The sequence below is a fragment of the Takifugu flavidus genome, chromosome 3 (genome assembly GCF_003711565.1).
Source record: "Takifugu flavidus isolate HTHZ2018 chromosome 3, ASM371156v2, whole genome shotgun sequence".
NCBI lineage: Eukaryota > Metazoa > Chordata > Actinopteri > Tetraodontiformes > Tetraodontidae > Takifugu > Takifugu flavidus.
Window position 1 is genome coordinate 4,337,958 of NC_079522.1, and position 14,108 is coordinate 4,352,065.

The 14,108-nt window shown below is 43.2% G+C and overlaps 4 protein-coding genes and 1 long non-coding RNA gene across 7 annotated transcripts; 4 read left to right on the forward strand and 1 right to left on the reverse strand.

The window, feature by feature from the left end:
• Positions 1-162: 162 nt before the first annotated feature.
• LOC130522555 (complement C1q tumor necrosis factor-related protein 4-like) lies at positions 163-1,051 on the forward strand. Its single transcript, XM_057027063.1, has 3 exons — positions 163-319; positions 406-525; positions 649-1,051. Exons 1-3 carry the CDS (start codon positions 316-318, stop codon positions 930-932), a joined length of 408 nt encoding a protein of 135 aa, XP_056883043.1. The 5' UTR covers positions 163-315; the 3' UTR covers positions 933-1,051.
• Positions 1,052-4,450: 3,399 nt separating this feature from the next.
• Positions 4,451-4,981, reverse strand: LOC130523178 (uncharacterized). Its single transcript, XR_008949817.1, has 2 exons — positions 4,661-4,981; positions 4,451-4,561 (listed from the first exon to the last, which is right to left on the reverse strand). It is a non-coding gene; the product is annotated as an uncharacterized LOC130523178 (long non-coding RNA).
• Positions 4,982-5,610: 629 nt separating this feature from the next.
• Positions 5,611-7,033, forward strand: LOC130523177 (complement C1q tumor necrosis factor-related protein 3-like). Of its 2 annotated transcripts, none has more exons than XM_057028202.1 (4): positions 5,611-5,661; positions 5,736-6,329; positions 6,416-6,535; positions 6,631-7,033. In XM_057028202.1, exons 2-4 carry the CDS (start codon positions 6,305-6,307, stop codon positions 6,912-6,914), a joined length of 429 nt encoding a protein of 142 aa, XP_056884182.1. In that variant the 5' UTR covers positions 5,611-5,661; positions 5,736-6,304; the 3' UTR covers positions 6,915-7,033. The 2 variants fall into 2 exon arrangements, with proteins under 2 accessions (XP_056884182.1, XP_056884181.1); XM_057028201.1 differs by lacking the exon at positions 5,611-5,661 and having other exon boundaries at positions 5,688-6,040; positions 6,151-6,329.
• A 3,727-nt stretch (positions 7,034-10,760) lies between these two features.
• On the forward strand, positions 10,761-11,647 carry LOC130522570 (complement C1q tumor necrosis factor-related protein 3-like). The gene is made up of 3 exons (XM_057027088.1): positions 10,761-10,917; positions 11,004-11,123; positions 11,245-11,647. The coding sequence occupies exons 1-3, from the start codon at positions 10,914-10,916 to the stop codon at positions 11,526-11,528; spliced, it is 408 nt and encodes a 135-aa protein (XP_056883068.1). The 5' UTR covers positions 10,761-10,913; the 3' UTR covers positions 11,529-11,647.
• A 786-nt stretch (positions 11,648-12,433) lies between these two features.
• LOC130522766 (complement C1q tumor necrosis factor-related protein 3-like) lies at positions 12,434-13,854 on the forward strand. Of its 2 annotated transcripts, XM_057027471.1 has the most exons (5): positions 12,434-12,484; positions 12,559-12,863; positions 12,973-13,151; positions 13,237-13,356; positions 13,452-13,854. In XM_057027471.1, exons 3-5 carry the CDS (start codon positions 13,127-13,129, stop codon positions 13,733-13,735), a joined length of 429 nt encoding a protein of 142 aa, XP_056883451.1. In that variant the 5' UTR covers positions 12,434-12,484; positions 12,559-12,863; positions 12,973-13,126; the 3' UTR covers positions 13,736-13,854. The 2 variants fall into 2 exon arrangements, with proteins under 2 accessions (XP_056883451.1, XP_056883450.1); XM_057027470.1 differs by lacking the exon at positions 12,434-12,484 and having other exon boundaries at positions 12,510-12,863.
• The last annotated feature ends 254 nt before the right edge of the window (positions 13,855-14,108 follow it).

Consider the following 14,108-nt stretch of genomic DNA (forward strand, 5'->3'; position numbering starts at 1 on the left):
TAGTTTGCAGGTCATTTCAACACGCTTCAACATGGCAACTGTTCAAGGTCCATTCACAAGCTCTGAAGAACTGTGCCAGCCTGTTTCTGTCAACTGTCTGTTGTGCAAAACTTCCAACTAAAATGGCCCAAATGGCTTATTGAGTAATAATGATACACAGAGAGAAGGATTGCAAAGATTTCCAGAGAAAAGTATCAGCCCTCTAAGTCGGCATCACTCATGGTATAAAAGCAGCCACAGACAGCCTGAGCTCAACAGCTGTGGACACAGAGCCAAGAGCAGACGACCTCTATCGTGACTGATCCATCAACAAAGATGAGTGAGTGAAGAAGCTTCTCTTTCTATATGGTACTTTATATAACACTGTAATAACAATAACAGCATGAGGGTGTTTGTTTCCTACAGGTGTCCTTTTCACAGCAGTCCTACAGACAGGAGGTAATGTTGGACCCTTTCAGGGAGACACAACTTTGATTTTCAACAGGGCAATCACCAACGTGGGGGAGGCGTACGACATCAGTACAGGTGAGTCACACTCCCCAGCTGATGGACACACGTCAGGCAGTTTCCTTCAGGGGTAGAGAGCAGCTCAGTTCCACTCAGGTTTGAGAGCCTAAAATGTAAAACCCAAAGTTTCTCTTCTTACAGGCCTCTTCAAAGCTCCTGACACAGGCTTTTACTGCTTCAGCTTCTCCTACCAAGCTGACAAAAGGGAACAATCGGGGCTGACTCTGATGAAGAACAGTGAGGCCATCGTGAAGGCGTTCAACAGCAACAAGCCAGGGATTCAGCATGTTGATAACGCTTCCAGCACTGCATGTCTGGAACTCCAGCAAGGAGACCGTGTGTATGTGGTCCTGCCTAATGGCTGTCATGCTTGTGGCATTGGTGGAACCACCAGCTTCACTGGTTTTCTCATCAGCAAGGCTTAAAAAGTGTCTCCAGACCCTCAAACCAGGGTGACTAAACATACACCCTGTAACCAATTTGGCATCTTCAGCTTAAAATGACACTGGATCTCAAAATCTAAAATAAACTCATTGCAGCATCATTTCAGGTGTTTCGTATTTTATTTAAACTCAGCACACCACAAATCACAGTTAGCCTAAATAATATTCTCATTGATGATCCTGTTCCTGGAAACACATTGGATTGTTTTATTCATTGCAGAGCTTAAATAGGGGATTTTAAAATATAGATACTGTATCTTTAATTTTGAATATTTGTTGGGAGTTAAAAACACCACGATCAATAAAATAAAGGTTGCTGCCCTGAATGATCCATCCCAGAGTCTAATCATAATGTACAGCAAAGAAATGTCTATGACCAAAACAAAAAGAATAATTATAATTACTTATGTTGTAATTTTACGATAAGAATTTATCATGATTATACGTTCTGGGTCATCTTTACATACAGTAAAAGTATAGTTTAAATAATCAAATAAAGCTGGTTTTCATATTTGTTATTTATATGATAATGTTTGTGTTTAAAAGCAGTTTGCAAATGGTAAAGGCTCCTAAATAAGAGTCCATGCTTTTCAGCAAGTGGCCACTAGAGGCAACGTGGCTCCAACTGAATTGTCCAGGAGGATTGGCGCCTTGAGAAGCTTGACTACGCCCATTTAGTTACGCCTACGACGAAAATGGAGAAAGTTATTCAAAAGCTAGGAATGACGAGAAGATGCCATTTATCCATGTACCACAAAACAGACGAAACGTACGACGAACGAGCAAACGCTGGTGATCAGAAGGCAGCGGCTTTTGAAGAGGGCTGGGATCCGGGTGACAGAATGGGAGCGGATGTAAACTGGGTCCTCAAGAAGGCGCTGGAGAACCAGGCGGACATGCTGAACGTGCTCCTTCCTCGTCTCCGAGAAGATGAGGATGTCGTTGATGTGAACGAAGACGAACTGATTTAACATGTCACGAAGGACGTCATTTTCCATCCACTGTATGCGGCCAGAACGCGAAACGGGATGGAAAAATTCACAACTGATGTAGACCCTTGACGTAAGGAGAGAAGTTTAGCCGCCGCCTCTCCACCCTGAACCGGATGATCCAACACATGCCTGAGCTCATCCTTAAACGAACGAAAATGCGTGGAACCGTGTGTCTGGTTCTCAATTACAGCAGTGGCCCACTGCGCAGCTCTCCCTGATAATAAATGAACAGTAAAGGCAATCTTAGCCCAACGGCTGAAGATCAGAAACCAAAGAGCATTGTAGCAACAAACTAGCGCACCTGCCCGCTTCACCTGAGCGCCGCTCGGGAATGGAAGGCTCACGTGGTACAGCGGAAAAGGAGGTGCAACGAAGCGGAGGCTCCGGACGACGCTGAATCGGTGGGGGACTGCGAGGGGGGAGCTGGCCTCTCCTGCCCAAGAGAGTCCAATACTAGCTGAAAGACTCTGGAGGGAGCTCCACATATGCGACAAAAGCTTGTCGTGGTCCCCGATCAGCGCAGACGTGCCACCAAAGCTTGCTGAACAGCGTCATTGTCCACCGGGTCAATATTGGTCCGATTGTAATGTTAAGTACGTGGTTCAGACAGGACCCGTAAGCAAACAAACAGCAGCTGGTGTGGTGAAAAAGTGAGGTGCATGAAATCAGGTGATTTCCCTTGTCTCAGCAGAACATGACCTGACCTTTCCTTGACCCACCATGTTTTACCAGACTTCCTCAATGCACACTTGATACTGTTCCTGTTTTGACTCCACACAATTAAACAGTCGTATGGATTTTATCTAGAAAAACAGTTTGTCACCTTGGCCTTTTGTTGAACTTGCTGACACTAACATGAGCTTGGCACACACAGAGTGTGGACATCTTGTCATTTAGCATATGCTAAGCTACTTAAGATATCAATCATTTGGCTCATTCTGATAATCACATACATTTCAAATATTTCCACAGAAGCACCTGACTTTTGGGGGTATTTTGCCCATAATTGGGAAAAGCTTCCTCTGCTAGTTGGCTGATTTCAGCATCAAAAATTGGACGATCCTCACCAGGCACGTGAGTACAAGTATCGGCATGATTCCTAAACATGGAGTGACAAGATAAGCAGGCTGGCAAAAGCCAGATTAAAATTGATGTGGTCAGTAACAGCAGCACCACCCAGGCATGTGGGCAATACTTAGCCAAGCTGCTATCTTCATGATTAGGAGCAGCTTCAACAGCCACTTCAAAACATCTGCCCCATCCAGAGGAAGCCTCTTTTCAACCACCATAAAAACATTTCTCAGGTGTTAGCTGAAGCCCAAGAAGTTGCTTTCCATCGTCACAGTAAATTCTTGGTGCCCCAATCTTTGCTTGAGGGAGTTCGACAGATGTGCTCAACTGATGGGGCATCCAGAGTCACGATCAATGTATCACACAGTCCTCAGCAGAGATGTCACAAGCAGTGCTCCTGCATGAAGCAGCAGGTGAAACCACGAGTGTTGCCACCGTTCTTTCCATCAGCTGTCTCAGTAAAATAAAAAAACTCTCTCCTGAGACACAGTTTCTGATTTTTGTGAATGTGTCTGTTATGATGCGTGGTTGTCCAGGACCCGAACGCAGGCAAGACGCAGTGATCAAAGGTCCAAAAATTGGTTTTATTAAACAAACACAAAAGGACAGTCCTCCTGGACTGCTGGGAAGCAACAGTTCTTCCTCTGGGTGCAGCCAAAGAGCTCCAGCGTGGAGCCATAAAAATCCTCCGACGCTGGCAGGCTGGAGTCTTAGACCTTAAATAGGCGGCTGATCGTTGATGTCCTGCAGGTGCGCCAAGAGGTGGCCGGAGCATGGCTCCACCACGCCCCCTGCAGGAAAAACACAACTGGGAATCCTGGACTACAACAGTGTCACAAGTTTTCTTTTGGTTTTGTTCTATCCTAAAGACTCCCATGTCGATATTATCCCTGTTTTATTCCCATTTTTAGCTTATTTCATACATCCATACTGGTGATGATCACAGTGCACCCTATGCATCAACCATTCCGGTATGAAAAGAAGGAAACTTTAATTTGAACCAAGCTGAGGGTCTTCTTTTGGAGCTTTGAAATGGGAGAATGGTCAACTGTCGAGGAAGATGGTGCAAACACACACAAGCCTGCAACACGAAAAAGGTGATTGGGCAAAACATTTGGAGTTTGAAACAGTCCAGTGGGCTCTTAGATGCTCTTGGCTCTGTGTCCACAGCTGCTGATCTCAGGCTGCGTGTGGCTGCTTCTACACCATGAGTGATGCCGACATGTCAGCAGGTTTGACCCAAACATGTCGATACGTCTTTCTGGAAATCATTCCAAACTCCTCCACCCTGTTTGTCACAAGAGTAGTTGAATGTAGTGCATAAAATATTTGCTTGGACTTTGTGCCCTAGCATGACATAGGGCTGGGGTTCTCCTTTTATGGCACAAGCCCAACAGGACACTGAACCCACGATGCAGAACATGACCAGAAAAGTCCTTCCAAAAGAAGGTTTATTCAAAACAGAAAGAGCACCAAGAAAAACTTGTAGGTGCAGCCCAAACGAGAGCAGGCTGGATCAGGAAACGAGGCTGAGTGTAACAGGTGAGGCTGCACAAAAGGTGATCAGAGTAACAAATCAAAGAGAACGAGCACAGGAGCAGGTAGGCAATTAACACTTGGCGTTTAAACGACAAACTGGCAACTCACAAGTGGAGGAGCTGGAGATAAATACTGCTGCTCCTGATGAGCTGATGAGCAGCAGGTGAGGAACTACAGAGGAGGAGTTGGAGAAATCTGCCTCCCACACCAGGCCTGAACAAATGAGGGAAACGAGCGCAACAAAACAAGCAGTGGATCAAAGCAAAAACACATCTGTCCTCCACATCTTAACAGCTCCAACTGGTTTGGGAAATGACCTGGACTCCTTCACGCTTACCAGAGATGCTCCGGCTGGAGCTTCAGCATTCAAAAGCAGTGGACAATGATTAGAATTGACCTCAACTGTTGCTGCTCCACTCAAAGAAAACAAACTAGAACACAAGAACAAAATAATCACATTTGGTTGTTTAGGTCTATCAGTAATATCTTATAGGTCATTTCTGAAGGCCTGAACTGTTTCATCACTTCTTTCCTTTTACATCTTTGTTATTTATGAATTCATCATTTTTTACAAACATCAGTAAATGTGCAGTTATGCAACAACAAAGTTATTTTGATGTCATGCATTTAACAGGTTTACACTTTCATTCACTGGCAACTTTTTAAAAAAAAATTAATAAAAAAAATTGAAAATAAAGTTGTCCTCATGAAAGGCCATGCTAAACATACATTGAATTCCACTCTTGGTCTTTAAGCATGAGTTGTATTAATCATTAAACAACAACACAATATCTAAGCGTCCAAGGTAGTTTTCTATGTCAACTAGACCGGGTTTCTTCTCTTGAAGATGTTTCGCCTTCTATCCAGAAGGCTTCTTCAGTTCTGAAATCGCTGGGGAGAGAGCTTGAAAATATATAGCCCTTGTGGACCATCTGCATGCTAATGATCTGGGTGGTCACCTGAGAGTCGTTAGCAGGGTCGTTCACCCAGTTTCTGTTTAAACAGAAACTGGGTGAACGACCCGACCAACGACGAGGACCTAGTTTCTGTTTCAACAGAACAGAGTCCAGGTCATTTCCCAAACCAGTTGGAGCTGTTAGGATGTGGAGGTCAGATGTGATTTTGCTTTGTTCCACTGCTTGTTTTTTGTGCTTGTTTCCCTCATTTGTTTCTGTTTCAACAGAAACTAGGTGAACGACCCGACGAACTACCATGCTAACGACTCTCAGGTGACCACCCAGATCATTAGCATGCAGATGGTCCACAAGGGCTATATATTTTCAAGCTCTCTCCCCAGCGATTTCAGAACTGAAGAAGCCTTCTGGATAGAAGGCGAAATGTTTTCAAAGAGAAGAAACCCAGTCCAGTTGACATAGAAAGCTACTTTGGATACAATGACCTGGATGATTGAGAATCTACACAGACAATATCTAAGCGCAAGCTAAACGTCTAAAGATTACTATGGGTTCAACATGGCAACTGTTCAAGGTACAGCAACAAGCTCTGAAGAACTGTGCCAGCCTGTTTCTGTCAACTGTCTGTTGTGCAAAACTTCCAAATATAATGGCCCAAACAACTTGAGTAAATACAATTAACAGGGTGGAGGAGATTGCAAAGATTTCCATCGAAACATATCAGCACATTTGGGTCAGACCTGCTGACAAGTCGGCATCACTCATGGTATAAAAGCAGCCACACGCAGCCTGAGCTCAACAGCTGTGGACACAGAGCCAAGAGCAGACGACCTCTATCATGACTGATCCATCAACAAAGATGAGTGAGTGAAGAAGCTTCTCTTTCTATATGGTACTTTATATAACAATGTAATAACAATAACAGCATGAGGGTGTTTGTTTCCTACAGGTGTCCTTTTCACAGCAGTCCTACAGACAGGAGGTAATGTTGGACCCTTTCAGGGAGACACAACTTTGATTTTCAACAAGGCAATCACCAACGTGGGGGAGGCGTACGACATCTGTACAGGTGAGTCACACTCCCCAGCTGATGGACACACATCAGGCAGTTTCCTTCAGGTTTGAGAGCCCAACAAGTAAAACCCAAAGTTTCTCTTCTTACAGGCCTCTTCAAAGCTCCTGTCACAGGCTTTTACTGCTTCAGCTTCTCCTACCAAGCTGACAAAAGGGAACAATCGGGGCTGACTCTGATGAAGAACGATGAAGCCATTGTGAAGGCGTTCGACAGTAACCAGCCAGGGATTCAGCATGTTGATAACGCTTCCAGCACTGCATGTCTGGAACTTCAGAGAGGAGACCATGTGTCTGTGGTCCTGCCTAAAAGTTGTCATGTCTGTGGCATTGGTAAAGCCACCAGCTTCACTGGTTTTCTCATCAGCAAGGCTTAAAAAGTGTCTCCAAACCCTCAAACAAGAGTGACTAAACATACACCCTGTAACCAATTTAGCATCTTCAGCTTAAAATGACACTGGATCAAAAAATCTAAAATAAACTCATTGCAGCATCATTTCAGGTGTTTTGTATTTTATTTAAACTCAGCACACCACAAATCACAGTTAGCCTAAATAATATTCTCATTGATGATCTTGTTCCTGGAAACACATTGGATTGTTTTATTCATTGCAGAGCTTAAATAGGGGATTTTAAAATATAGACATCCTTAATTTTGTATATTTATTGGTTGTTAAAAACACCAATATCAATAAAAGTAGCTGCCCTGAATGATCCATCCCAGGGGCTAATCATTATATAAACCAAAGAATTGTCTATTACGAACATAATAAGAATGATAATAATTACTCGTGTTGTTATTGTGGCACACTGCATCTTGGTCCGCTGGGTCTATCCTGGTCAGAGAGTTCTGTTAGGCGAGGTTTTCTAATGGACCCGAAAGTAGACAAAACGCACTGTCCAACATTGGTGTCCAACACCAGGGTTTTTCTTAAAAGGTCAGTTCAAAAGTCCTCTTGGACTGCAGGAGAAACACTCGTCCAGCCTTCCAGGGCGCACAGAGAGCTCCAACGCGAAGAAACAAGAGAGTCTGGTCCTGCGCGTTATTCCCTCAGCTTGGTGACGTGGAGACCTTGAACAGGCAGGGAGAAGCGTTACTACGAGTTCTAACAAACATGAAGAAACAGGAGTCAGATCTACCATGGAAACACGATAACTCTCTGACGCTGGCAGACAGGCACTCCGTCCTTAAATAGGTGATGGAGATTTCCAACAGGTGCTTCCTGTCAACAACACCTCAAGGTAGTTCGCCTTGAGAAGCTTAACTCCGCCCTTAACACTAGAAGTCCCAGCATTTTTCTGTCTACGTAGAAGACCCACACAGAGGCCATTTGGCCTGACCACTTTCCCCGAATACACTAATCACTCATTTTGTTATGGTAATGAGGCTGTTAGTGGCAGTGTGTGGGGTGAGGGGGTCACACCTTACAGAGAATGAGGAATAAAAACACATTCTCTCAGAACTGAAGAAGCCTTCTGGATAGAAGGCGAAATGTCTTCAAGAGAAGAAACCCAGTCCAGTTGACAGAGAAAACTACAATGATACAATGACCTGGATGATTGAGAATCTACACAGACAAAAACACATTCTATTCTAAATTGTGAACCTGTGAATGTCCCATGTGACCATAACGACTCATCGACTGCAACCAGACAATTGTTTGATGGATAAATACACTATTTATGTATATACTGTATATAAGTCTTATTTTATTTTATTTATCTTATTCTATCGTGGTCTTCTTTATGTTGAATGTCGCAGCGGCACACCATGAAAAATTCTTAGTTTGTGTAATACTGTGTATTACATGAACAATGGCAAAAACCTGCTTCTGATTCTGATTCTGATTCACATCGTCTGAGCAGCCACTCTGCTGTCCCCGCATTCTCTGAAGCCTTGCAAAAGTCTGATGGAATCTCTTGCTCTTGTGGACACAAACTGTGGTCATGTATTTGAGAAGCCTTTTCCCCTTCAAATCCAAATGATGTGTGAATATCTCTTTTAAATGTCAATCCCAGTAAGTTCTTTGAAGTGGACTAACGTGCCAAGTTCATCAAACCAAAATGGCCACTCCTCTCTCGGGCATTTGATACTTTTTCCCCCGTTGACATGTTGACGCTGTGTGTAAACAGTGGACTTTGGACATTTTACCTCCTTTGGATTGGCATCTGAGTGTTGGAACATAATCTGAAGTTTTGTCATCTTTTGCTGCTGGCTACCTTGAGTTTCTTCAATGGGGTGGAATTTTACATTCCACTTAATGCATCCATAAGTTTCCAGCATTGCTGTTCTTTCCTATCTCTTTCTTATCATGGAACCCCATCTGTGTCTGAGTCATCACCCCAATTTGTAAATGCAATTCCTCATTTGAATTTATAGACTCTCAGTTTATTTGCATTAGATGGATATCCGCTATTTGATGTTTGCTCATTATCAAAGGTTGAGACCTGTGCTTGTGGAAAACCTTGCAAGGTGTTCAGGGCTCGAAACACCCTGATGGCCTGACGAGCATTCTCAAATCTTATTGCAGACTTCAGAGCGGCCTCCAAAGTGTCCTCGCCTTGTTCACGATGGCAGAACTAAAGATAAAGATCGATGCCACCATTGAAGTGTCGGAGCCCCAGCCAGGCCGTCCGGGTCTTCTTTTGGACCTTCGAAATGGGACAATAGCCATCTGTCGAGGAAGATGGTGCAAACATTCACAAGCCTTCCACACGAAAAACGAGACTGGGTTTATCTGATTTTTGTGAAACGTGTCATAGGTTTTCTTTTGTTTTTTCTTTCTATAGACTAGAAAGACTCCCGTGTTGATATTATCCCTGTTTCATTCCCATTTTTAGCTTATTTCATACATCCATACCGGTGATGATCACAGTGCACGGTATGTGTCGACAGGTGAGGCTGCACAAAAGGTGATCAGAGTAACAAATCAAAGAGAACGAGCACAGGAGCGGGTAGGCAATTAACACTTGGCGTTTAAGCGACAAACTGGCAACTCACAAGTGGAGGAGCTGGAGATAAATACTGCTGCTCCTGATGAGCTGATGAGCAGCAGGTGAGGAACTACAGAGGAGGAGTTGGAGAAATCTGCCTCCCACACCAGGCCTGAACAAATGAGGGAAACGAGCGCAACAAAACAAGCAGTGGAACAAAGCAAAAACACATCTGACCTCCACATCCTAACAGCGCCAACTGGTTTGGGAAATGACCTGGACTCCTTCTGCCTGCCACACCCAGCCTGAACAAATTAGGGAAACGTGTTATGATAAGTGTTTATTTACAATATCTACAAAGTGCAATGGTGAATTGTGTGCAGAAACCCAACTTGAACCGGTGATCTTCAATGGAGAGGACAAGGAGACCTCAGAAGGAGAAAAGATACATAATAAAGCCAAAGGGAAAAGCTTCGGAACAGTCGATTACCAACAACACGGACGAAAACGATCTGATCTGCTGATCGGCTGGTGTTGGCTGCTTAAAAAGACTCCCAATCTGATCATCCACAGGTGACGCAGCAGCCAGCAAGTGCCAGCAAAGCAGGTGAAACACACCCTCTGGTGGAGACAAACCGAAACAACAAAACACGCGACAACACGGGATCATGACAGGGAACAATGATTAGAATTGACCTCAACTGTTGCTGCTCCACTCAAAGAAAACAACCCAGAACACAAGAACAAAGTCATCACATTTGGTTGTTTAGGTCTGTCAGTTAATATCTTATTGGTCATTTCTAAAGGCCCGAACTGTCTCATCACTTCTTTTCCTTTTACATCTTTGTTATTTATGAATTCATCATTTCTTGCAAACATCAGTAAATGTGCAGTTATGCAACCATAAAGTTATTGCTTTCACTGGCCACTCATTAAAAATATATACAGTATATTAAAAAAAAAATTTAAAGGCCACATCTCCTCCAGTCTTGTTAAACAACCATTAAATTCCACTCTTGGTCCTAAAGCTTTAGTTGAATTAATCATTTAACAAGAAGATAATATCTAAGAGGGAGCTAAACGTCTAAAGTTTACTATGGCAGCACCTGATCTTCCAGAGAATTTCATGTTAGTTTGCAGGTCATTTCAACACACTTCAACATGGCAACTGTTCAAGGTCCATCCACAAGCTCTGAAGAACTGTGCCAGCCTGTTTCTGTCAACTGTTGTGCAAAACTTCCAACTAAAATGGCCCAAATGGCTTGTTGAGTAATAATGATACACAGAGAGGGGGGATTGCAAAGATTTCCAGAGAAAAGTATCAGCCCTCTAAGTCGGCATCACTGATGGTATAAAAGCAGCCACAGACAGCCTGAGCTCAACAGCTGTGGACACAGAGCCAAGAGCAGACGACCTCTATCGTGACTGATCCATCAACAAAGATGAGTGAGTGAAGAAGCTTCTCTTTCTATATGGTACTTTATATAACACTGTAATAACAATAACGGCATGAGGGCGTTTGTTTCCTACAGGTGTCCTTTTCACAGCAGTCCTACAGACAGGAGGTAATGTTGGACCCTTTCAGGGAGACACAACTTTGATTTTCAACAGGGCAATCACCAACGTGGGGGAGGCGTACGACATCAGTACAGGTGAGTCACACTCCCCAGCTGATGGACACACATCAGGCAGTTTCCTTCAGGGGCAGAGCAGCTCAGTTCCACTCAGGTTTGAGAGCTTAACAAGTAAAACCCAAAGTTTCTCTTCTTACAGGCCTCTTCAAAGCTCCTGTCACAGGCTATTACTGCTTCAGCTTCTCCTACCAAGCTGACAAAAGGGAACAATCGGGGCTGACTTTGATGAAGAACAGTGAGGCCATCGTGAAGGCGTTCAACAGTAACAAGCCAGGGAGCCAGCATGTTGATAACGCTTCCAGCACTGCATGTCTGGAACTTCAGAGAGGAGACCATGTGTCTGTGGTCCTGCCTAATGGCTGTCATGCTTGTGGCATTGGTGGAACCACCAGCTTCACTGGTTTTCTCATCAGCAAGGCTTAAAAAGTGTCTCCAGACCCTCAGACCAGGGTGACTAAACATACACCCTGGGACCAATGTGGCATCTTCATCTTAAAATGACACTAGGATCACAGAATCTAAAATAAACTCATTGCAGCATCATTTCAGGTGTTGTATTTTATTTAAACTCAGCACACCACAAATCACAGTTAGCCTAAATAATATTCTCATCGATGATCCTGTTCCTGGAAACACATTGGATTGTTTCATTTATTGCACAGCTTAAATAGGGGATTTTAAACTCAAAGAAAACAAACTAGAACACAAGAACAAAATAATCACATTTGGTTGTTTAGGTCTATCAGTTAATATCTTATAGGTCATTTCTGAAGGCCTGAACTGTTTCATCACTTCTTTTCCTTTTACATCTTTGTTATTTATGAATTCATCATTTTTTACAAACATCAGTAAATGTGCAGTTATGCAACAACAAAGTTATTTTGATGTCATGCATTTAACAGGTTTACACTTTCATTCACTGGCAACTTATTTTAAAAAAAAATTAATAAAAAAAATTGAAAATAAAGTTGTCCTCATGAAAGGCCATGCTAAACATACATTGAATTCCACTCTTGGTCTTTAAGCATGAGTTGTATTAATCATTAAACAACAACACAATATCTAAGCGTCCAAGGTAGTTTTCTATGTCAACTAGACCGGGTTTCTTCTCTTGAAGATGTTTCGCCTTCTATCCAGAAGGCTTCTTCAGTTCTGAAATCGCTGGGGAGAGAGCTTGAAAATATATAGCCCTTGTGGACCATCTGCATGCTAATGATCTGGGTGGTCACCTGAGAGTCGTTAGCAGGGTCGTTCACCCAGTTTCTGTTTAAACAGAAACTGGGTGAACGACCCGACCAACGACGAGGACCTAGTTTCTGTTTCAACAGAACAGAGTCCAGGTCATTTCCCAAACCAGTTGGAGCTGTTAGGATGTGGAGGTCAGATGTGATTTTGCTTTGTTCCACTGCTTGTTTTTTGTGCTTGTTTCCCTCATTTGTTTCTGTTTCAACAGAAACTAGGTGAACGACCCGACGAACTACCATGCTAACGACTCTCAGGTGACCACCCAGATCATTAGCATGCAGATGGTCCACAAGGGCTATATATTTTCAAGCTCTCTCCCCAGCGATTTCAGAACTGAAGAAGCCTTCTGGATAGAAGGCGAAATGTTTTCAAAGAGAAGAAACCCAGTCCAGTTGACATAGAAAGCTACTTTGGATACAATGACCTGGATGATTGAGAATCTACACAGACAATATCTAAGCGCAAGCTAAACGTCTAAAGATTACTATGGGTTCAACATGGCAACTGTTCAAGGTACAGCAACAAGCTCTGAAGAACTGTGCCAGCCTGTTTCTGTCAACTGTCTGTTGTGCAAAACTTCCAATATAATGGCCCAAACAACTTGAGTAAATACAATTAACAGGGTGGAGGAGATTGCAAAGATTTCCATCGAAACATATCAGCACATTTGGGTCAGACCTGCTGACAAGTCGGCATCACTCATGGTATAAAAGCAGCCACACGCAGCCTGAGCTCAACAGCTGTGGACACAGAGCCAAGAGCAGACGACCTCTATCATGACTGATCCATCAACAAAGATGAGTGAGTGAAGAAGCTTCTCTTTTATATGGTACTTTATATAACAATGTAATAACAATAACAGCATGAGGGTGTTTGTTTCCTACAGGTGTCCTTTTCACAGCAGTCCTACAGACAGGAGGTAATGTTGGACCCTTTCAGGGAGACACAACTTTGATTTTCAACAAGGCAATCACCAACGTGGGGGAGGCGTACGACATCTGTACAGGTGAGTCACACTCCCCAGCTGATGGACACACATCAGGCAGTTTCCTTCAGGTTTGAGAGCCCAACAAGTAAAACCCAAAGTTTCTCTTCTTACAGGCCTCTTCAAAGCTCCTGTCACAGGCTTTTACTGCTTCAGCTTCTCCTACCAAGCTGACAAAAGGGAACAATCGGGGCTGACTCTGATGAAGAACGATGAAGCCATTGTGAAGGCGTTCGACAGTAACCAGCCAGGGATTCAGCATGTTGATAACGCTTCCAGCACTGCATGTCTGGAACTTCAGAGAGGAGACCATGTGTCTGTGGTCCTGCCTAAAAGTTGTCATGTCTGTGGCATTGGTAAAGCCACCAGCTTCACTGGTTTTCTCATCAGCAAGGCTTAAAAAGTGTCTCCAAACCCTCAAACAAGAGTGACTAAACATACACCCTGTAACCAATTTAGCATCTTCAGCTTAAAATGACACTGGATCAAAAAATCTAAAATAAACTCATTGCAGCATCATTTCAGGTGTTTTGTATTTTATTTAAACTCAGCACACCACAAATCACAGTTAGCCTAAATAATATTCTCATTGATGATCTTGTTCCTGGAAACACATTGGATTGTTTTATTCATTGCAGAGCTTAAATAGGGGATTTTAAAATATAGACATCCTTAATTTTGTATATTTATTGGTTGTTAAAAACACCAATATCAATAAAAGTAGCTGCCCTGAATGATCCATCCCAGGGGCTAATCATTATATAAACCAAAGA

Bases quoted from the DNA above. Each gene is read 5' to 3' on its own strand.
- LOC130522555 (XM_057027063.1), top strand. The intron at 526-648 runs GTGAGTCACACT...CTCTTCTTACAG, and splicing joins GGCGTACGACATCAGTACAG to GCCTCTTCAAAGCTCCTGAC.
- LOC130523177 (XM_057028202.1), top strand. From the start codon at position 6,305: ATGACTGATCCATCAACAAAGATGA. The intron at 6,330-6,415 runs GTGAGTGAAGAA...TGTTTCCTACAG, and splicing joins TGATCCATCAACAAAGATGA to GTGTCCTTTTCACAGCAGTC. The intron at 6,536-6,630 runs GTGAGTCACACT...CTCTTCTTACAG, and splicing joins GGCGTACGACATCTGTACAG to GCCTCTTCAAAGCTCCTGTC.
- LOC130522570 (XM_057027088.1), top strand. The intron at 11,124-11,244 runs GTGAGTCACACT...CTCTTCTTACAG, and splicing joins GGCGTACGACATCAGTACAG to GCCTCTTCAAAGCTCCTGTC.
- LOC130522766 (XM_057027471.1), top strand. From the start codon at position 13,127: ATGACTGATCCATCAACAAAGATGA. The intron at 13,152-13,236 runs GTGAGTGAAGAA...TGTTTCCTACAG, and splicing joins TGATCCATCAACAAAGATGA to GTGTCCTTTTCACAGCAGTC. The intron at 13,357-13,451 runs GTGAGTCACACT...CTCTTCTTACAG, and splicing joins GGCGTACGACATCTGTACAG to GCCTCTTCAAAGCTCCTGTC.